We start from the raw sequence: 22608 nt of genomic DNA on the forward strand, positions 1-22608 counted from the left end.
GTTTTGTTGGACAAAAATTCCTCCAAGTCCTGTTGGGCTAAAGCAGCAAACAGAGAAATTATTTATTGTTTGATAATACAGTATAATCACCCAGTAATTTTCAAAACACTATAGTATTACTGTTCCTAGTAAGTGTAGTTGATATTCAATTAATACACTGTAAATGTAATTCAACAACCAATATAATGTAAAAACATTTGGTCCTTTCATATGTTCACCTGTCACATTTTCTTTCTATCTTGTCCTTCAGGAAAATTCTCCCTGCTTTACCTTTCTCACAAAACCATGGCTTAGTTGCCTGACAATTCAATTATTAACCCTTAGTTGCTTGGTGGAAAACCACAACTTTTCTTTTATGAGAAGATGGGCAAAGCCCAGGCTACCCACTTACCAAAGCAACAGGAATAACAAATGGCAATCATTATCTTCTCTGCTATTTTCCTGCCTTGTTTTCTATTTCCTGCTTATTTTATTCACAGAGAGTGCATGTGACAGTTTGCATTGGTTAAATGTATCCAATCAAATAGATGCAATATGCAGTACTTCAGGGGTGGGTTTCTCGCCCCGTTCCAACTGGTTCGGTTGGAACGGGGCCGGCGGCGTCCTCGTGCACGCGTGCGGTGCACGCATGCGTACTAGCGTTTGCGCGATGCTCCAGCTGCTCCTGGAGGATCGCGCAGGCGCTGTATGCGTCCTGCGCATGCGTAAAAGTGTAGAACTCGTCAAAACCGGGTAAGGACCGCGGGCGGGCGCACCCTTCGCCGTTCCCGGAAGTTACTTACTTCCGGGTTTGCCGACCAACCGGTTCACAGGGACCGCCGCGAACCGGTTGAAACCCACCCCTTCAGTACATGCAGGAATCATGCTGAATTATCATGAATATCATAAGAATTAAAGCAAAAGATAGAAAAAAATATACATGTGAAGGTGCACCTGGGTTGCTTAGTTCAGTGTCATTGCTAGCTGATCAACGAAGAACACTTTTATAAATGTCATAAAATGATAAAAATGTAATCAGTTACAGTTCATTTTTCCTGATACAATAGCTCTCATTTCAGCTCAGTTAAGTTTGCAAAACATGTTTAACACTTGGCTGATGTTGCTGTAAGCATCAGTACACAGTTATTCTGAATAACTCTTTCTTCTTTTTTTATAGCTTTATGGTGAGTTTAAAGCATCTCTTAGTGAAGTGATACTATCTTGGAATTACTTTGTTCCTGACAAATTAGGTATATTATCTGAAAATGCAAACGCTCCTGAAAATTATATAGACATCAAAAATACCTATGCTAGCTTTTTAAAGCACTGCAATATGATGGATCTTGTAGATATATATATAAAATGTGAGACACTAGGACTGCAAATTGAATCTATACCTTCTGTAAGTATGTGCCATTATTGATTTGAATGTACAGATATCAAATAAAAATTGTTTCTAATATAAATTGGACATTTTATAGCTTTCAATAATGAAATATTGAAAATATTTCTTTATTGAAAGAAATAAACCATGAACAAAGCAGTAATGTCTAACTTATTAGGTGTGGGTTAATAGGAATTTTTGTAAAGTGCGGTAGCATTATTATGATTTTATTTAAAAGATGCTGCGGTAAATTACCGGCACAATGGTCTTGAAATTGCAAAACCACAGATTATGTGATTTAAAATTAACAGATCATTCTCCGCGTTTTTGTAGAATTACTAATGTAATTACTACTAATGGAATTACTAAATCTAGAATTACTAGATTTATTTATCAATGCTTATTTATTATTTATTTAATACATGTTTGAACATCCACAGAGTAATATATAAATGTTATAATCTTTCTTCTTAAATTCTGTTATTTTATCTCGATGTCGTCTCATCCATATTGGGTTCATTGGTTCTGCTAAGTAGATTTCAAGAACCTTCCCAAAGGACAATTCTTTCCCATTTTTTATATAAATGGACAACACTTTTTTTAAAACATTCACCTATCATTGTTTTAAAAATGTGAAATTGAAGTTTTCTAGCTTGCTTCTTTTTAAAAAGTGACTATCAAGCTAACTATAATTCTGAAATTTCTTCTTTGCCAAAGGTACAATTGTTAGAATTTATTGCTGGAACAGCAGATTTAACAACCGAGAACAATTCTACTAATTATGCACTCTCCACACCAACGAGAAAAATAAACCACGATAAGGAAGAGGTAAGACTTGTGCCTTCTATAGTACTATAACATTTCTTATGAAATATAATTATATTATACTGGTCTGTGACCATAATAAAAATTTTATTTGCTAATTATTATGCTACCTGTTTTTCCCATTTTAATGGTTAGTGTCAAAGCCCTATTCTTTTCACTTATTGAAATCCCAAGTCTTGTTTGGGGTTTTGCTTTACACTCTGTATTACATGGTTTTTAAAAGTCTGTTCAGAAATAAAATTGAGTATTTTCAGAACATTTATTGGCATTTGAAGTAACAATTTAGCAATGAAATAGTATCCATTATCTATTGATCCACACAAATGTTCTAAATGCCAGATTGGTAAAGGTAAAAAAATTATACGAATAATATAAAATTATGGTCAATGCATGCTTATTTATGCTAATTCTTACCTAAAAACTTGGCTGTGTAGCCTTGTGGGGGAGGGGGCGACACGTGGCACACACAACTATGGGGCTGGCTGTCCCCATGAGATCCACCCTGCTCTATTATCAACCTCTAATCCCTCATCCTGGAATTCTTCTATAAAACGTTTATAATGTTTTATAATTTTAAAGTTTTTAATCTTAATCTTAAATTATTCTGATTTAATTTTACTGATTATATTGTGCGCTGCCCAGAGAGCCTCTCCAAGGAAGATGAATAGTTAACAAATATGAAATATAAACAAATATATAAATACATTTTTTTTTTCCAAATATATTTTTTATTCATTTTCACATTCAATTTTTTACAGTCACTTATATACTGGATATTTGCTATAAGAAAAGAAATAAAATAAAATAAAAAAGAAAACACAACTCATCATCATTCAGCATAAAACAAAACCCCACCTGACACTTCCATCTTCCATACACCCCATCTTCCCCCTCCAACTTTCCTTTCCTCCCTCTAACACTCCCCTTTCCTACTTCCCTTTCCCCTCAAACCTTCCTTTCTCCCCTTCCTCACCCTAGCATTCCCCTTACACCCTCCTTACATTCCCCTCTTACTCCCTCCTTGCTCCTCCCTCTTCTTTCCCTCTACCTCTCCCCTTGGTGTATTCCTTTATTCAACTCTTATTTATTAATATTGAGCTATGAAGATAGAAAATAGGAAACAAAATATGATAAAAAAAAAACCAAGGAAAAAAATATAAAGAAAGAAAAAAAAAGAAGAGACAACCGTATACAAGTGCATTCTTCTTCTTATTGAAACTATATTACCACCCACCCACCCACCCCCAGTAGGTCCCCCTCCCTAGTCCCCCCCGACTTCCCAGGGCCCACACCTGGCACTGCCCTCTGTCAAACCCCTTCTGAAGTATCTTGTGATCCTATGGATTAAAAATAAAAGTAATATGAGAAAAAACTAAATAAAAAGAAATTACAAATTATAAAAAGGAAAAGAAATGAAGAAAAAAGAAAAAACTCTTTGTATTAAGCTCAGCCCCCCATCTTTATTAATGTTTAAACAGTATAAATCATTCTATATGTATTTTATTCTTGTCTGTTGCTTCTTTGTTATTTACCCCATCTTCCTGTAGACTCTCCAATTCATCTTACTTAACCTTATATTCAAATAAAAATTTATGCAGATTTATGCAGAGATCAGTTTACGATCTAGCTCAAAATAATCTCACCAAACTTTCCCTTCTAGTAGGATTTAAGCAGTGTGGATCATTCCACATATTCAAATAGTAATTTACACAAGAATCAATTTGCATTCTGTCTCAAAATAATCTCACCAAGCTTTCCCTTCTAATAGAGTTTAAACAATGTAGATCATTCCGCGTGAATTTTACCCTCGTCCCTTGCTTCTCTGATATTTACCACTACTTCCTGTAGTCACTCCAAATAATCTTTCTTAACCTTATTTTTGGATAATAATTTACACAAGAGTCAGTTTGCCTTTTAACTCGAAATAATCTGATCAGGCTTTCGCTACCTCTCCACCTACCCCGCGTTACCCAGCTCCCTTCCTCCCAAACCAAAGTTCAGTGAAGTTACCATCTCCACTCTCTTCACTTTAAAGTCCTGGACAATTTAAATTAAAGTTCAAACATATAAGTCCCGTGAAATATGTGTTCAGCATCCGTTCCACGTAGTTCAGTCCCAATATCACACCACCAGTATCCAATTCCACTTTTTCTACCGGAGAGAGACCGCAAACCCCCATTCAATCCACAACTCTGGTGGTTTCTAAGCTCTTCAGTTAGGAAAGTATAGTCTCTTCTTGCTTTTAACATCTGGGATGGTATTTCTTTGAAGACAATCAAATCCTGCCCATCAACTCGCAACCTATTATTGTAAAACTTTTGTATGATAGCATTTCTGGATTCTTTTGTGGAGAAATATATGATTATGTCCCTCGGGAGCTGTCGCTGTTCTGCTACCAACGAATTCTGGCGATAGATTTTTCGAATCTGCCAATCAAAATTAAATCCCGGGCTTCCCACCGCATGGCTGAAGGCCTCAACAAAAGTCTGTTTCAAATTCTCTCGCTCCTTTTTGCGCAATCCTCTGACTCTTATTGCAAATGCCTTCCTGTTACAATTTATCATAACGAGCTATTCTTGAGTATCTCTAATTTTTTGTTGTAGTGTTTGGATGTTAGTAGTCAAATTAGAGTTAGCCTCCTCCAAGCTTTCCAATTTATTCTCCATTTCAGCGGTGTAATCTGTCAGAGCAGACATGGCTTCAAACGTATCCGCCTTCATTTGGGCAATCTTAATCTCTAGATTATCATATAACTCCAATACAAATTCTTTAATTTCCTGTTTAAAGTCATTAAGCATTTGAGAAAGAAATTCCTGTGTTAAGAAATCTCCAGTAGAGGGCGTAGGAGACAAGGGCAGCGATTTTGTAGCAGATTCTTTAAGCACATTCGTAGAAAGACGCTTCGGCTTTGACCTGGGAGCCATTATAAGTAAAAGCTAAAGATAAACAAATAAACAGCGTTCTCGCTCCCCTCAATTTCCCAAAAAAAATAATTTGTTTATAGATTTTGGGTAGTTAATGAGGAATAGTCTCCAGGAAGGTAGAGCCGGCTAAGTACATCCCCTATCAGTCACCAAAGGAGAAAAATCGCCATTTTGTAACACGTTTGAACAAAGAAGCCTCTAGGACAAACGAGGCTGGTGTTTAAGATAGTAATAAAAGTAAAACCTCTCAGGGGTGGGACCCGCTCGTATTAATCATAAATAACTTCAAACAACTTTGCTTTGTCCTGAGGGGGGAGTCTCCTGTCTGGAGCTGCAAAAAAGGCAGCTGAGAAGAACTGGCTGGAGATAAGAGCTCAGCTACCGCTGGATCTAATCTCCGTCACAGCCAAAAAAAAAGAAGGCTGTGAACTACGAATAGACCCTAGCCACTGAGCTTCTCCCTGCCCCTTTCTTGCCAAAAAGGGGTGATATCTTTGATCATTTAGATATACAGACCAGATCTCTGAGAGGAGCTCCGTTGAGCCCCTTTCGGCGACAGGCTCCGCCCCCGGAAGTCTGTATAAATACATTTTTTCAAAACAGTGTCAGTAATTTGAAAAATATATGGATCACATTTTACTTTATTAAGAAAGTTTCCTAATACATTGCTACATGATATTTTTTTTGAAGCAATCTAGAAGAAAAATGATAGGATTGTGTTTTAATTACAGCTGCCATTGATGGTGAAGAAAATTTTGTTTGCATATTTAACCTTATTGGTTAATTCCAAAAATGATATGGCTTTTGCTCACATTTTAAACATTCCTGACAGAGGACTTGGAAGAGAGGCTTTTACTGACCTAAAGCATGCTGCCCAGAAGAAACAAATGTCTATATTTCCGGTATGTATGAGAGATTGCTTTGCTTTGCTTTGCTTTGCTTTGCTTTGGGATGACATTGAAGAGATGTAACAAAATAGTCTTAGATAGTTGATTCCTCTACTCAAAAGTTAACTTGGGATTCTTTTTCTACATTAAGCAAATGTATATAAGTATTATTTTCGGCAGATATAAAGATCAGTTTATAGTAAACAATTGATGGTATTATTCATAATATTATCTCTATTTATGAATGAAAAAATATTATATTACTGTATAGTGATTGAAATAAAAAACATAACAAAAATTAATTAGCAAAATTATGTAATTATATATAATAACTATAATTTATTATGTAGTTAATTCAATCCTTGAGCTTCTAATTAAATCCAATCCATTTAAATACCTTACTGTATCATCTTATTTTTGAAACACATAGTTTTTTTTTTTTAAAAATAGATACATTTATACTGTGCAAGTGTTCTGTCCCTTCAAATCCATGCTGGGAACTGCCTGGAAAAGTTCCTGTATTTAGCTTGGCAAGAATTTTGGAAATGGTTGGCCATTGCCTGCTTCCTGGGAGAAAGAGTGAATGGCCGAGCTGATTTGGTCCTAAGGCAGGGCTACAAATCATTCACTTCTAGCCTGATGCCTTTAAACCACTACACCAAACAGCTCTCTCAATTTTCTTTAAAGTGACATGAAATTACTGTGTTTGCTGCATTCAAGGATAAATAAACCAAAGCTATAAATGAGACATGTTTTAGGGATATAATTCAATATTGCATTGAGATACCTAATTATAACATTTCTCATATAATGTTATGTATTTGGCCAAGTATATATTAGAGGTAAGTCAGAGTATTGACATAAAGCACTGTTTCTCAAGAACTTTAAAGCAACCATTAGAAATCAACTGATTTAAAATAGTAATTCCTTGCCCAGTCCAGACATTCCAAAAGAAATCTTTCTTGCTATTTTTTTTAATTTAATTGTACCCCAGCTTCAATTTCTCATGTGATTTTGGGATCAAAATATAACTATCAGTTAATAACCAAATATGCTTGCAAGTTTTCAGTACGAGCTGAAATGCCATGCTTTTCCCCATTATTTTAAAATAATATAAGGTTACAGTCTAAAATAACATAATTAGTGGTTATTTTTGAGTTGTATATGATTGTGCTGTTTGGCTGTAATACAGAGCATCCTCTATTCAAGCTACATTTTGTTGAATATTTTATTTTCCAACGATAATTTCTATTGTACAGTAGGCCCCTTTTGAAATCTGGGGGTTTCTGAACAATTTGATACAATGTGTATGGGCACTGCTATTGAAAGAAAAAAATTGGGTATGTGTGCTGGGATACACTAGAACTCTCTGGATTGTTTTAATTGTAAAAGAAACAAGGCTAAAAAGTACTCATTCCCAGAGCCGGATATTCAACAGTCTTGTGGGTTGTCCCAACTGGAGACTTAAACATGCTGAGATTTGCCATGTGAAAGGAAATGTCTTCCATATGCACTGGTTTTTCCCAGCAGGTTACAGGGGGGAAAATGGGTCAGAAAATGCTGGTGTTCATATCATCTTGGCTTACTGCTTTTAATATAATCTTAGAAACATTGATCTTTGCTCATTGTCAGAGTCACAGGAAAATCCAGAAGCAAAACTAGAACATCGTACTAGAACATCTAAGAACCTAAAAGCAAAAGAGGGCATAAATTTGATATATGATGATTACATACAGAAAATAGAAAACATTATTTCAATTTCCAACAGACAATGAATGCATTTTTATGAAGTAAAGGTTTTTATGCCTTTTTGTAAAGAATTTCTTTAAAAAAACCTATCTTTTTCTATTATCATTTTACATATTGTAACTAAATTATGTGTTTCTTGTTAGATGGCAACTTCATTTATACGTGTCATAGAACTTGGAGGAAAAGGATATGCTCCTTTACCAACTGATCCTTTAAGAACTCATGTGAAGGGGCTTTCTCAGTTTATTCACTTTATTGATAAATTAGAAGAAATTATTGGTGAAGATCTGGATTCAAGGTAATTATTTTCTCATACATAGACTTACCTATTATTATTTTTTTTAAACTTAAAATATATCTTTATTCATTAGCCTTTGAAAAACCAAGCAATCTGATTCTTAATTACAGTTATCAAACTGGTAAATCTCATAATATGATGTCCTTTTTAATGCAATTGAAATAATTCACGTGGAAAACAGGACTTTAATTATTACTTGTCACTTCTATCAAGCTTTCATTGTTTCAGTCTCTTTCAATTATTTTTGCTTTTGTTTACTATAACTTATTGTTGTTCTTATTAAAATTGTGTAAGCAGAAAGTACAGTAGCTATTATTGCAACAGCTACAAACTAAATGTTATCCCTACATGTAGTTATTGATTGAACATACAGTAGTCTATCTTCAGATTGTTTTATAGTTAATATTTCATTAATGGATTTTATAGTATATAGTTTTATATAATTTTATAGTTTGGAATATTTGGAATGTTAAAAAATAACGACTGATAAAGCACAGTTGAGACAATAAAAGTGGTGATGTGGCAGTAGAAAACCAATTAAGTGAAGGTTAGTTCTGAAAAAAATTGCTGAACAAGAATTAATTCCTTGAGGGAAAAGCTTAGTAGAGTAAGAGGTAATATTGTTAGTAGAAAGAAGATAGGTAAAATAGATGAGCTTGTGCAGGAAGTAAGAACAGATAAATGGGAGATAGAGAAAAGGAGATTTTGGGATTCAACATAGTTAAAAGTGATGCTTCCAATATTATAGATAAAAGAGCCAATGTATAAGAAAAAAGGTGGTAATAACTGGAAAAACTCCTGTTACTGTAACTGACTCTTGTTAGCATCAGTAGGATCTAGTGAGGTGCAATTACTTCAGAATATAAATTAAAATTGCATGCTTATGATATAATACTCAAAATTACTCAGTCCAGAGGGTCTTTAACATTGTTGGGAAGGTATACAGCATATGACAAAATGGTTCACCATTAGGTTGTGGAATTAATAAAGAAAAAAAAACCATGCATTGGTATGGAATTTGACAGGATGAAAAGCAATGTTCTTATCAAACAACAGACTTTAATTTTCCTGCTAAAAAGATAAAATATTTTGGATTTTAAAAAAAATATTTAAGATTAATTATTTAATCTTGGAAAAATATATCAACAGATATTTCTAGATGGGAAAAGTTAAATGTATCATGGTTAAGAATAATCACAGCTGTCAAAATGAATTTCTCACCACGACTAAACTTCTCTTTTTCAAACAATTTCTCTATTTATTGAAGATAAGCTATTACTTGGCACAGACAAGTAATAAATTACTCTTCCAGTCTTCAAGAAGTTGTTCATATGTATCTGGATCTACAAATTAGAAGTTATTATGCAAGACTAAGTAAACTACTGAATGCCTGAGATATACAGGAAAATAATAAATCTGGGCTTTTCCCCTCCTGCAGTGTTCTAAATGTTTGCTTTTATGAAGACAAAGCCTCTAATAAATTTGCTCAGTGGAGAAATAGTTTGTAGGAATTTCAAGATTTTATTAAGAATAGGACAAGGATAAAAGCTCTCAAGATGCTTAGTATGCGGCATTCTGCCACACTTAATTGGTTTCAGTGCCTTCAAATAAGCAGTGTGACAGTAAAAAGAAAAGCTATTGAGAAGTCTGTCCAATTTTACAGTCTAATAACACGTATTTTTGACTTATGCTAAGCATTATAACAGAGCCGTGGTGGTACAGTAGTTAGAGTGCAGTACTGCTAATTGCTGGCTGCCAGCTGTTTGGCAGTCTGAATCTCACCAGGCTCAAAGTTGACTCAGCCTTCCATTCTTCCGAGGTCGGTAAAATGAGGACCCAGCTTGTTAGGGGCAAGATGCTGACTGTAAACCATTTAGAGAGGGCCATAAAGCATTGTGAAGTGGTATATAAGTCTAAATGCTATTGCTATCATATCTATATCTGTTCTGGCCCCCCTCCGTCCAGTAATGAATGCAGACACAGGCTTAGCTGTTTGCCACTCTTTATTCACAGCAATTATAATCCTGTTGGCTGAAAGCCCAGACACAACTCACTGGCAAGACGTTGGCAGCAACCCAGACTCCAACAGACATGGGAACACAAGGCAGACCAGACAAGGAGTTCTCCAGATTATTACGAACGGTTGTGTCCTGTAAAAGGACTCCTCCCAAAGTCTCTTACTGTTTTGGGAGGGGCCAAGCCACAACCACCTGGACTTGATTATCTCTTATGAGTCTGTCTCTGTAACTGCTGCCTCCGTTTCTCCGCCCTCCGTTGCCTGGCGTCAGGGACAAGCTCCCTTTGATCTTCCCCACTGCTCCATGCCTCAGGCGCCTCCTGGTGGCCAACCAGCCTCTCTGGTCCCTGTTCTGAGTCAGAACCCTGCCCAGGGTCCTCCACATCTTCCATAGCTGACTCATAGGGGTCCTTGCTATCGGAGTCCATCGGCAGCTCCAACTGGGCCACAACATATGTCTATATCTGTCTGTCTGTCTTTGTGTATATGTTCCAGCATAATTCTGGAATGCCTCAAGCAATTCTCCAAGTAGGTGGAGACATACAGGCATGGGTAATATTCCGTCAGGATCTAATATGACTGGGTCTACAAGTATTAAAGACACGCCCACTAGGCTCCTCCCCAGAAATAGACTCAGTCGATCCTTTGATTAGCTGTGTCTCCATATCTCTCCTTGCTAATTAATCACTTTTTCTCTAAAATTTGTCTAAAATCTTTCCAAAAATTCTCTAATTGGCTTTCTCTCAAATTGGGTTCGATTGGTGCTACTTTTTTGCTCCTTTCAGGCATTGCAGCCTCTAGGAGGCTTCTGCCTCTCTCTGACTTGGCTGCTTCAGCAGCGGAGAGCGTTGGTGGCCAGCCTACGAGGTTTTCCCTCAGGCTCCTTTCATTATCTCTCTCCGCTGCCGCGCTGCCCGAAAGGCCAATCTCTCAGCTGCGCCGCCAAAGGAGCCGATTGCTGCAGCCGCGCCACCCAATGCAACGATCGCTGCAGCTGCGCCACCAGAGAAGCTGCTTCTAATCACGGCAGTCACAGGAAGCGTTTCGCATGCTGCAGCCTCTTCTTGCCACCCCAGCAGCGTCCTTTGTACGGCTTCAAATTCTGCTCCTGTTGGTATTGAGTGTTTGGCGGGCAGCTAATTGTCTGGCGATAAGTGCCTTGTCAGCTCACTACCTCAGCCCTTCCTCAGGACCCTATCTACCCGGGCGGCAGTTGGATTTAGGCGCAAAATCTGTGGTGGCCATTTTGTTTAGGCAGGAAGCCTACAACGACACTTTGGGACGCTTCGGTGAGTAATGGCGACCAACGAGACCACGGTTTCCCAGGGGGAGGATTCACCCATTCCAGTTGTTCCTTCTCTTCTGGTCCCCTCTGAACCTAGAAGCAAAAAGAGAGCTTATACCTCCAAGCCTTCTGTTGCCAAGTCTGCTAAGGCCCCTAGGCCTGTTCCTCCTCAGGAGGCCCAAAGTGTGACTTCTCCGAGTGCAGTTCTTGATAAGGCCTCTGACCCTGCTCCACAAAAGGCCACTTCTAAAGCCAATCATTGTTCTACTCCTATCCCTGCTCCTAGGGTTTCTCCTCCATCAAATTTCAATCCCATGGAGAATCTCTCAACTGATACCGATGGGGATATCTCCCTCCCCGGCTTCTCCCTTAAACCCAGAGGATGGGATTGGATTTCAAGGGGATTCTGACTCTGAAGGGGATGGTAGCGTCACCCCGGACATAGATGTGGGTTCTCCTGCCCCCAGAGCTGTCTCCATTAACCCTAATCATATGGCTGACATCATAGCAGCTGCCATTGAGCGGGGCATTGCTGCAGGCCTTCAACATCGGCCTCCTGCTGCTGCCATTCCTCATTGCTCCACTTCTAACAAGTCAAAGAGGGGGCATTCTAACCATGCTCAAGGGGCAACTTCTGCAAGCACTTCTCAGCCTTCTGCTGTGGACCCTGAGGTACAGGTTGCTTGTGATTCCGACCTGTCAGAGGATGAGGACTTGACTCCTGCTCCTTCTGCCTTATGGGCCTGTTCAAGCCTGCCTTGTTTCACTCCCTCTTGTTTAAGGCCAAAAAGGTTTCGGGTATTCCGGCCTCAAAACCATCCTCCTCTGCAGAGGTCGACAAATCTGACACTACGGATTCTCTCTTTTCACGTCCACCCGTCGAAAAGGATATAGTTCCTTCCCCAAAACTATTCCTGGAAGTAATTCAAAATCAGTGGGTTTCTCCGGGGTCAGGACCCCGCCCTTCTACTCAGGACAAACAGTTGTACAATATCAGCCCAGAGCTCTCTAAACTTTTGGAGGTTCCTTCCATTGATCTTCTGGTTTTTCTGTCATCTCCCAACCAATGCTCCAGAGGACGCTCTCCGTCCTGAGGACAAACGCTTTGAGCAATCACTGGTGAAGGGCCATCAGTCCGCCCCATGCTTCCTTTTTCAACAGGGCAGCTCTTCGTTGGCTGAAGCAGATGCAGGACAGGATCCCTCCTGGTGATTCCCGCGCTCACCAGGACATCAACAAGCTCAAAGCGGCGATGGAGTACGTGGCAGATGCCTCTCTGGATGCGGCTTGTTTCTTCTCCAGGTCGATGGCTTCTACAATCACCACGAGGCGTCTTCTTTGGTTGAAGCAGTGGCAGGCAGAGGCCAGAGCAAAGTGGCATTTGGCGTCTGCCCCTTTTTCACCTGGTCTGCTCTTTGGTCTGCCTTTGGAACCTCTCTTGGTAGAGTCCAAGGACAAGCACAAGGTGCTTCCTTCTGCAAACCGCAAGACTGACCCTAAATCGTCTTCTTTCTTCTGGACGGGGGATTTGCCTATTCCCATCCTCAGAGCCAGGCTCCCCTGAGACAGGGCTATCAGTTCCAAGACAGATCCAACTGGAACTCCCAGTGATTCTCCTATCGAAAGCCCTTCAAGGGCAGCTCAAACCATACCTTTCAAAAGCAGAAGTGAAATCTCTGAAAACCTCTCTATTGGGGGATGTCTGTCAGCCTTCGCTGATCACTGGGATGACATCACCAGCGACTCCTGGATCAGGCGTACTGTCCGTTTTGGCCTGGCCCTGGAATTTCTCTCCAGTCTCCCACAGACCTTCATACCATATCCTGTCTCCAGGGACATTTTCAAAAAACATCTGGTTGAACTAGCTATCGGTCATCTCCAAATTCAGGCCATCGAGGAGGTGCCCTTTGAGCAACAGGGGCGGGGTTTTTTATGCACTCTCTGCTATCCATTCTGGAGAGCATTCGGCCCAATGACCTCCTCTCCTCCATTTTGGGGGCCCAAAACACTCAGGCAGATGACCTCAGCCGCATGCACATTGATCCAGCAGAGTGGAGCTTACATCGGCGCATCTTCCAACAATTGAGGGTCAGGTTCGGACTTCCGGTTCTTGACCTCTTTGCCTCCCAGGACAACACTCAGCTACCAAGGTACTTTGCACGCTATGCAACTCTAGGGGTGGAGGGCGTGGATGCTCTGAGCAGCGAGTGGTGCAAAAACTGCTGGTGGAAAGGGCAGAACTAATCTTGATTGTGCCCTGGTGGCCCCGCAGGCCTTGTTTGCCGACCTCATGAACCTCTCTGTAGCTCCACCGTGGCAACTGCCTCAATTCCCCTCGCTGCTCCTCCAAGGGTCGTTCCAACATCCCGACCTACCTTGGTTGCGTCTCACTGCTTGGAGGTTGAGTGGGAAGCTTTAAGGACTGCGAATCTGTCCACCGAGGTCATTCACACAATAGCAATAGCAATAGCAATAGCAATAGCAATAGCAGTAGACTTATATACCGCTTCATAGGCCTTTCAGGCCTCTCTAAGCGGTTTACAGAGAGTCAGCATATTGCCCCCAACAATCTGGGTCCTCATTTTACCCACCTCGGAAGGGTGGAAGGCTGAGTCAACCCTGAGCCGGTGAGATTTGAACCGCTGACCTGCTGATCTAGCAGTAGCCTGCAGTGCTGCATTTAACCACTGCGCCACCTTGGCTCTTAATTCAAGAGCTGACAATTCAAGCCTCCAGGCACTCTTCTACTAACCGCATTTATGACGCCACTTGGACTCAATTCTCAATTCTCTGACTGGTGCCATACAAAGGGCATTGTTCCTCTACAGGCTTCTATTCCTTATATTCTCCAGTTTCTGCAACAGGGGCTGGATCTAAGACTTTTGCCAAATACTCTTCGTCGCCAGGTCGCGGCCCTGTCCTCAGTCCTATCTCTGACTTCTGCTCAGCCCCTTTCTCATGAACCTCTTATTTGTCGTTTCTTGAGAGGTGCCAAAAACATCAAGCCGCTGACAATACACAGATTCCCTACCTAGGATGTCTCCAAAGTCCTGGAATCATTAACTCAGTCTCTATTTGAACCTTTGCATTCTGTGTCTTTGCATGATTTGACATTAAAAGCGGTTTTTCTTGTAGCCATTACCTCAGCGAGTTGGCAGCCTTGTCCATCAGAGAAAATTTATGCATCTTTCATCCGGATAAGGTAGTCCTTCAGCTTGACCCGGCCTTTGTACCTAAGGTAAATTCTGTACTCCATAGAACCCAGGAATTGGTGCTCCCCGACTTCTGTCCTCAGCCATCACACAAGCTGGAACGCAAGTGGCACTACCTTGATGTACTACGTGCTTTATGTGTTTATATTAAATGAACTGCTACTTTCATGCGATCTGAGGCTCTCTTCATCAAGTTCCAGCCCAGAGGTAAGAGAGGCTCCAAGGCCTCCTCTTCGGACATTGGTTGTTGGGTATGGGCGGCTATTTCTAGGGTGTATTCTGCTCTCTCTCTGCCTGTTCCACCTCATATCACGGCGCACTCCACACGCAGTGCAGCCTGGTCATCTCAAGCTTCGTTGGAGGAGATATGCCGAGCGGCCACATGGACCTCAATTTCTCTGTTCATCCGACACTACAAACTTGATAAATACGCCTCAGCAGACCATTCGGACGGCACGTGTTGCAGCATGTGGTTTCTACTTAAATTTTCTTATCTTATTCCATTCCCTCCCAATGGGACTATTGGGCTTTAGTATGTCCCATGCCTGGATGATGTCTCCACCTACTTGGAGAATGGGCGTTGGTTCTTATCTGATACGCCCTTTCTCAGGATGTTGGAGACATCATCCAGCCCCACCCTGTTACTTTGACTTACTCCTGGTTTTTCTTCTCTACTGTTTTCCTTGGGGAGAGATAATATCTATCGTTTCAGATCGTTTACACAGTGGTCTACAAGTCACTCCTTCATCTATTTCTGGGGAGGAGTCTAGTGGGTGTGTCTTTAATACTTGTAGACCCAGTCATATTGGAGCCTGACAGAGTCATACCCATGCCTGGATGATGTCTCCACCGTCCTGAGAAAAGGCGTATCAGGTAGGAACCAACGCCCATTTCAACCAAACGGGACACAGATGACTTATTCTCTGGAAACAAATACTGTGGTGTAAGCCCTCAGGGTGTGTGTTCTGTTAAGATACAGCCTGTTGTGCCTTAAAATGGCTTCTACTGTACTGCTGTAAAATAGCTTCTACTCTGCAGCGCAGTGGAGTTTCCATGGTAACAGCTTCACAGTACTCCACAAGGCGGCTCCCTTTGGTAAGGGGGAAAATGCAACATTAGAAATTATATTTGGTCCGGATATTTTCCCCCTATAAATAAATATGCAGGCAGCACCAGGTTATTGGCTAGTTATGTATAAATTATTAGTATAACTCGGTTATATTTGATGCAACAGTACAAATTTAATGGAACACTATAAAATTTACTTTGAACATAATAATCAGAAAGAGTATAAGATGCTTGACTGTTGATGTATCATTCTGATTTTGATTGCTAAAATGAGTATTTTCTTTAAAAAATACTAGAAATGTAACAAGCAGGGAGAATCCTCCTTTCATATGACAATACAATAAAACCTTGAAATATTGGAAAACGATTCACTCTAGAATGGAACAAATTTTGAAAACTGCAACTAGAGATACCTTTATTAAACGTTACCAATATAGACACGCTTTCAAAATGTACTGCACTGGCACTGCCTGCAAGGACCCTATATGCTTTTTATTGGAAAAATACCTTTGATTTCATCTTTTGAAGACTGGTTAATATAAACTATGGGATTATATCTTAAATATAAAAAATCTAAGATATCTAAAATAACTATGTGAAATCGAATTTGTGTCAGTCACCAGGACCAGAGATTTTCTCTTCCAAGCTTTTGGACTCATGTAGAAGAACAAGAACGCAAGGGAGCGGTCAGACAAAGAGACCTCATTGGTAGCCTCACATTGCAATGAACAAGGACACACATTTAATTTTGCAGCAACTAAGATCATTGGCCATGCAGGCACAAAGATAGCCAGGGAAATGATTGAAGCCTGGGAAGCGGGCCCCTTGTCAGTTAACAGGAGTGCTGAATTTCCACCAGCATATCAAATACTTAGGAGCTGAGGATTTGGCAACACAAGGAAATGACAGCCAACCACCATCCATCAACACACCAATCAGCCAATAGGAAGATACCACACAAACAACAGCCTCACAGAACAGCCTAAAGCAAATATTCGAATAGAGAAATTCCCTGAAGATACACCCCAAAAAGCTTGGAAGAATAAATCTCTGGTCCCAGTGACAGACCCAAATTCAATTTTACCTCATACTGAAACACGTATATTTGCCTTTATACTTATAAAATATTTTTTTAAAAGTAAATTTGTCACAGAATCTAATTCAAATTATAATTTCATACATGGAATTGTTTGGCATCTAAAATTTGATTTCTAAAGCTTGTGAATTTACATTGTGTAATTTATAGTATTGCAACAGTGTATTACAGTATTTACTACTTACAGTTTTTCTTAGTTTGAACAAATATAACTATTTTTTAATTCAAAAGAGCTATGTGGGTTTAGACTGAAAATGGATTAAATGTCTTATAATGTTATCATTTGAGCAACATTTGAGTAGTTGTATGTATAGCCCTCTTGAATTATAGAAAGGACAAAATGAAGTAAGAGGAATAGCAAAGCTACTTCTTCCCCATTCAGCAAGTGTAATCATAGTAGTGTAGTATAGAAGCAACTATTTCCCTTGCTATCCACTTAGTGAGTGATTACCTACTTGGCAGGAAAAAAGTTGGTTTTTTTTTCATAAGTCAGAAGCCTACAAATAGGCAAGCCAGACACCTGCAGTTTATAGGATTATAGTTTACTGGGTTTTTTTTAATATTCATTTTTGAACCATCCTGTAAGATTGTACATATTTCCAGATGGGAAAACTTTTTGCCAGGAACTTTTGGCACAGGTAGAACTTGAATCCAGGTAAAAATTGTGTCTACTGGATTATCCTTTAATTTCTTTCAAGGAAATAAAGCAATGATCGATTGTAATTCTAAAAACATTCCTTTCATGGATGCACAGTTTCTTTGTGGAGGCTTGGGGTCATGTAGGAGTCACACAGAAAATACCTGAAATGTGAATCAGAAGGACAAGACGAGCAGGGAGAGATGGTTCAAGCAAAATTAGGCTGAAAAAACCACAGCATAGCCCTTATTTACTTTTTTGCATTGCTTAAAAACAACCTTTCACACCTTTTCTGCTCTTTCCATTATTTCTCAAAGTTTTGCAGCAGGAGAGGGATTGGTACCCACAAAAAGTGGCTGGAAAGAAGGATACATGTTCAAAGCCCTGGATTTTTCTCTTACTTCTCTCAAATAAAAATCTAACAGTACCACATTATATGCTTTTAATTGCAATACAACTACCATATTGCAAGAAGAAATATTCAAATTTAAATATGAATGAAGCATTTTGGGATTTGTTTGTATTGTCTTTGGACAGCTTCCCTGTATGAGATGTCCTTAGTAGTCATAAGGCCATATGGCCACCTTGAGTTGTACAAACAAAGGGATATAAATCTACAACATAATATTTAAAAGGCAATTACTGAATTTATTAAGGATCTATTAATTTTTTCTGAGGAAAATGTTCATGCTAATGAAAACATATGAAAAATTAGTACTTTTCACTCAACCACATAAATAAAATGTATATGCCAGAGGCAAGTAAACATTTGTATCCTTCAAAGATTGGATTATTTTGGTGATTCCCTGTGTCTTCTACAAGGCCATTGTAGAATTTCTCAGGAATCCCTGTTTGCTTTAACTTTTGACTACACTAAATATCCAATTGTCAATTTTAACTCAATGAAGAAAAAAGAATATTGTACAGACTTGGTATAAACAAGGGCAAAAAACTAAAAATGACTCCAAATATTAAACTGTTTTGTTTGTTTAGGGAATTTTGTCACACCTCTATTAAATAACGTATTCCTAGTATAAGCTTTAAAACAACTGATCTCTGAAAGTTGTCTTATGATGAAGGTGGAGGGGCTTTAGGTTGTTTGCATCCAGCAATTGAAAAACTGATATGTCTTTCAGAGGAGCTGCTTTCCCAGGAAGGAATAAGTCTTTTTTTAAAAACTTCCTTCCCTCCTTTCTTTTCCCTCTGTTTTGAATTGAGTGATGAAATGCCACACTTGGTTATTTCCTGCTTTGATGGATAATAACTACACGGGTTGGAACTCTGAACAACTGGATTGAATTGCTCCTATATATCATTCCCATCCAAGGTTGGCCCAGAAACATAAATACCATTTTAGAGCATTCTCCTCTGATACTTGCATTTTAACTTAAAATGGCACAGATGAGAGGAAGAATTGAAAAAAAACCCCAAATGTTAACTCCTTGGAATCTTCTTTTTTTCAGATTAAATCATTCATGTAATGTACAGGCAGCACATTTAATACACTGGGTAAAGTATTTCAACACTTAATAAAAGCAGTCTCCAGCCACGGTATGATGCACACTTACTTGGGAGCAAATCCTGTTGAGCTTGGTAGGATTTAACAATCATAGGTAGTTCTGTATTACAAGGATTGCCTGTTAATAGCATACCTTAATGCAAAATGAAGTAAGACATGGCATGATGTCCTAAACTAATCCCTCACATAGTAGATCAGCACTTTATTTTGGCTCCTTCATATAAAAAGTGAATGAAGTTTTCCTTTCTTTGGTCCAGCTAGAGTTATGTATATCTGATGGGGAATGGGAACTTTTTTCTTGGAAATGAAGACTGTGGGAAGAAAGATTAAATAAGAATTGAGACATTAACTGCTCACAGCAGGCATATTCGTTCAAGGCAAGGATGTCAAATCTTGGCTTTACTGGATTATGTGGTGCAAAAACATAGTTAATCATTCAAACGTACTCAGTAAAAGACTTTACTTTGAATATTAGGGCTCCTCATCCTTTTGGGGCTTGGTTGTCATAGTTTATAATCTGGAGAACACACACAGTAGTAGGTGACCTTGCAAAATGACAGTTGGTTGCTTTCCCATATACAAAATAACAGCCCTAAAGAACACAATGACTTAACAAAGGACAGATGAACCAGCATGTCGTCTAGATCTATTTCTGCAGGATGCTTCCTATCATCCCAGATGTCAATTCCTTTTGAGAATGTTAACTCCCTATTTTTAAAATATGAATATTTTTAAATAAAAAATCAGATGGATCAAGAAGCTAGCAGATACCAAGAGTGATGCTTACTGATGTTGCTGGTACTGTGTGTACACAAAAGATAGGTTTTTTTAAAAAAAAATATTTTTATAACTATCTTATTTTTTTGGAATATAAGAATTGGAAGGCAATTTGGAGAGCCAACCTCTTTTCCAATATAAGTATAAGTATAATCTTTATTGTCATTGTACTTAAATACAATGAAATTGGTTTATATAGGGATCCAGTACTGCAGCATCTCCATGACATCCTCTGTTAAATCACCTCAAAATACACTCTTGAAATCTCTTTCCAATTCCTCTGCTCTGTGAGGGAGCAGGCGGAGAGGAAAAAAAGCAAGTGATTTTTGTAGTCAATCTCTCATTTGCCTAGCCCTTTTCCACCTCTGGAACAATCACATTGCTCTTTATGTGTAGAAGAACAAACAGCTCACTCTTTTGAAACTCCCCTTCTCTCCAATTAATCTGCTCTGTAAAGAGGGGGAAAACCCCCACATGTCAGAAACCCGAATGTGAGTATTGATATGTATGGTAATGATGATTATGTGACTGATAGATGCTGTGAAGGCCATAAATGGTTTTAAATATGCTGTAGATTCCCCCCCCCCCGAACTATCATGAGTTTGAATGGTGCTGAAAAATAGTCAAAAGTCAAAAATACCTCTGTACTTTTGCTGATGCAGTCTACAAATGGATTGGTTGGTTAGTTGGTTTCAGCTATATCACATTGTGGCTTATATTCACTTGTGATTATGATTCACCAAGATATTCAGATCTTTTGTGCACATATTGCTGTCCAATGTCCCTCTTATCTATACTCTTACTTATGCTGTAAGCTACCCATAGTCGTTGGATATGAGATGGGCAACAAATAAACATCATAAATAAAATACTCATGTTATTAATTTTTTTCTACCCTGTTGGTAGCATTTGTCATTGTTTAAATTTATTTTGCTAATATTTTCCCATTTTACTAGCTTTTGGGTCCTCCTGAATCTCATTATTGTCTCTGTGGAGTTTGCTATTCCCCATGTTTAAGACATCTGCAAATTTGATAATCATATTTTCTGTGATTATCAGGAGAAGTATTTAGTTTAGCTTTTGGCTTACCTAAAGAAGCATACCCATAATAAGGTGATAAGCAGCCATTTGAAATTACTGATGGCCCTCTTGAAAAAGTTGGTAATGAAATTTTTCTGGAGAGCAAATTCCATTTTCATCATCAGTTTGTTGAACTCAGACTTTATTCTTTATTCCTAAGGACTTCATAGTCGTACTTATAAAACTGTATAAAAACTATGGAGAGACCAAGTACACTACCTTATCCTCTTTACACAATAAACAGTGAAATGAGAATGAAGTCATAGAGGTCTTGGAACAGTAGGTACTGTTCAAGAAAGTCTGAAAAGCAGGCTGTAACAAAGTCTCACTTGAAACAGGCAACATGAAGGTTATAAGATGCTTCCACGTAGCCTGAGAAAAATCTGTACGTAGTTGTCTCCAAAGAAAGGATTGAGAAAATGGAGCAATTTTATATCTTATGTTCAAATTTTTTCACCATATAAAAAGACACAAATGGGACAAAATACTAATGTTTTGGAGGGCTTCTCCCTTTATACTTTACTTGAATCAGACTTAGACTAATGGAAGGAAGTTTTCCAGAATGTGGAAATAAGCTTTCAGAATACATATCTGATTTCTAATATGTTAGCCAAAAGGCTGTCACTTTTAACAAATGGGAGAGGAGAGTTGGCTTTTTTTTTTTCATTTAGTATATGTACTATCTAATTTCAAAGAAATATATTGAAAGGAGATGAAATCTCTTCGCCTTTAATTACTCCAACTTAAAGTCAAATATGCTATTTATATAACTTCAACTTCTCTTTTCTGGTAGTATGCACTAGAATGTTGGAAACTTATATATCTCTAGGAGGGTGCATTTTATGTTATGAAAGTATTAGAAAACTTTGTCTTTCCAGGTGCTTGAAATTCTGTCTAAAATGCTGTTTATCAGTCTTTATGAAAACACTATTCATAAGTTAATATGCTCCTAAGTAGATGGGAAACAAATAGGTATGTAACAAGGCAGAGGATTTCAAAATCTTAGTGGTGAAGCAGGATTTGGATAATGTGAGCTAATCTATGATAATGTAATTAAAGCTCTAACAGGCTATTTTCCTTGCTACTTAAACGATGCCTTAACAAGGTATGAGTCTATTGTCCTTACCTCTTCCTTCTGTAATCTCCCAATTCATAATACCAAATTATTTCATTAAAAGGCAAAATCTCACTTCAAGATGCTGTGCAACTTAACAGATCAAAGCTGTTTGCTGAGCAATTTTGATTAACTGTGAATATTCTCTGTTTTCAAATTACTAAATATCTTAAGATAGTGCCAAAATGAATATGGAAATGACCCCTAGGTCTGTTTTTCAGACATGCAGGGGGCCGAATCCTATCAACAATCAAGATGCAGTTGATAAAAGGCCGAAACAGCAGGGATCCTTTCTGTCAAGCAGCAGAGGACGTTGTACAAGATTTGGATTTGAGGATTAAAAATATTATCAGTTTTCAGCATGAGGCTGTGGCAGCCAGCGCTACTGGAATCAGTCCAGCCCGAGTAAGGGGCCTCCTTTTGTTCTTCTAAACTGCTTGATATAACAGAGATATTTTTTTAATGCCCTGATTATTTCTTGTACATTAGTTGAAGAAAATAGTTGCTTTGAACCACTTTGAAAATGGTAATGTGTTTTAAAAACGTTCTTATTTTAAATGGGCAAATATTTTCTGCAAGAAGAAAAAGCTTTCTCCTCTAATGTAGTGCTGATAATTAGTTTAATCTTTGGGAAGTTCTTCATTTGTTCCCCACCCTCCCTTCCAAGTATATTTTGGCAGTGATTATTTTTATTTTGACTTCCCTATCTTGTGTTAAGTGATTTATCTGCTGATTTCTTCCTGACAGGATTGGCTAA

At 38.6% G+C, this 22608-nt stretch overlaps 1 protein-coding gene across 2 annotated transcripts in view; it reads left to right on the forward strand.

The window, feature by feature from the left end:
• The window catches only part of PARPBP (PARP1 binding protein), a 40100-nt gene that overhangs the window by 7043 nt on the left and 10449 nt on the right, over positions 1–22608 (forward strand). For both annotated transcript variants that reach the window (XM_032220728.1, XM_032220730.1), the window contains 5 exons: positions 1157–1381; positions 2081–2191; positions 5844–6014; positions 7892–8046; positions 22073–22256. In XM_032220728.1, the coding sequence (XP_032076619.1) occupies positions 1157–1381; positions 2081–2191; positions 5844–6014; positions 7892–8046; positions 22073–22256 (846 nt within the window). The remainder of the gene's footprint in view (positions 1–1156; positions 1382–2080; positions 2192–5843; positions 6015–7891; positions 8047–22072; positions 22257–22608) is intronic.

The sequence above is a fragment of the Thamnophis elegans genome, chromosome 7 (genome assembly GCF_009769535.1).
Source record: "Thamnophis elegans isolate rThaEle1 chromosome 7, rThaEle1.pri, whole genome shotgun sequence".
In the NCBI taxonomy this organism is placed as follows: domain Eukaryota; kingdom Metazoa; phylum Chordata; class Lepidosauria; order Squamata; family Colubridae; genus Thamnophis; species Thamnophis elegans.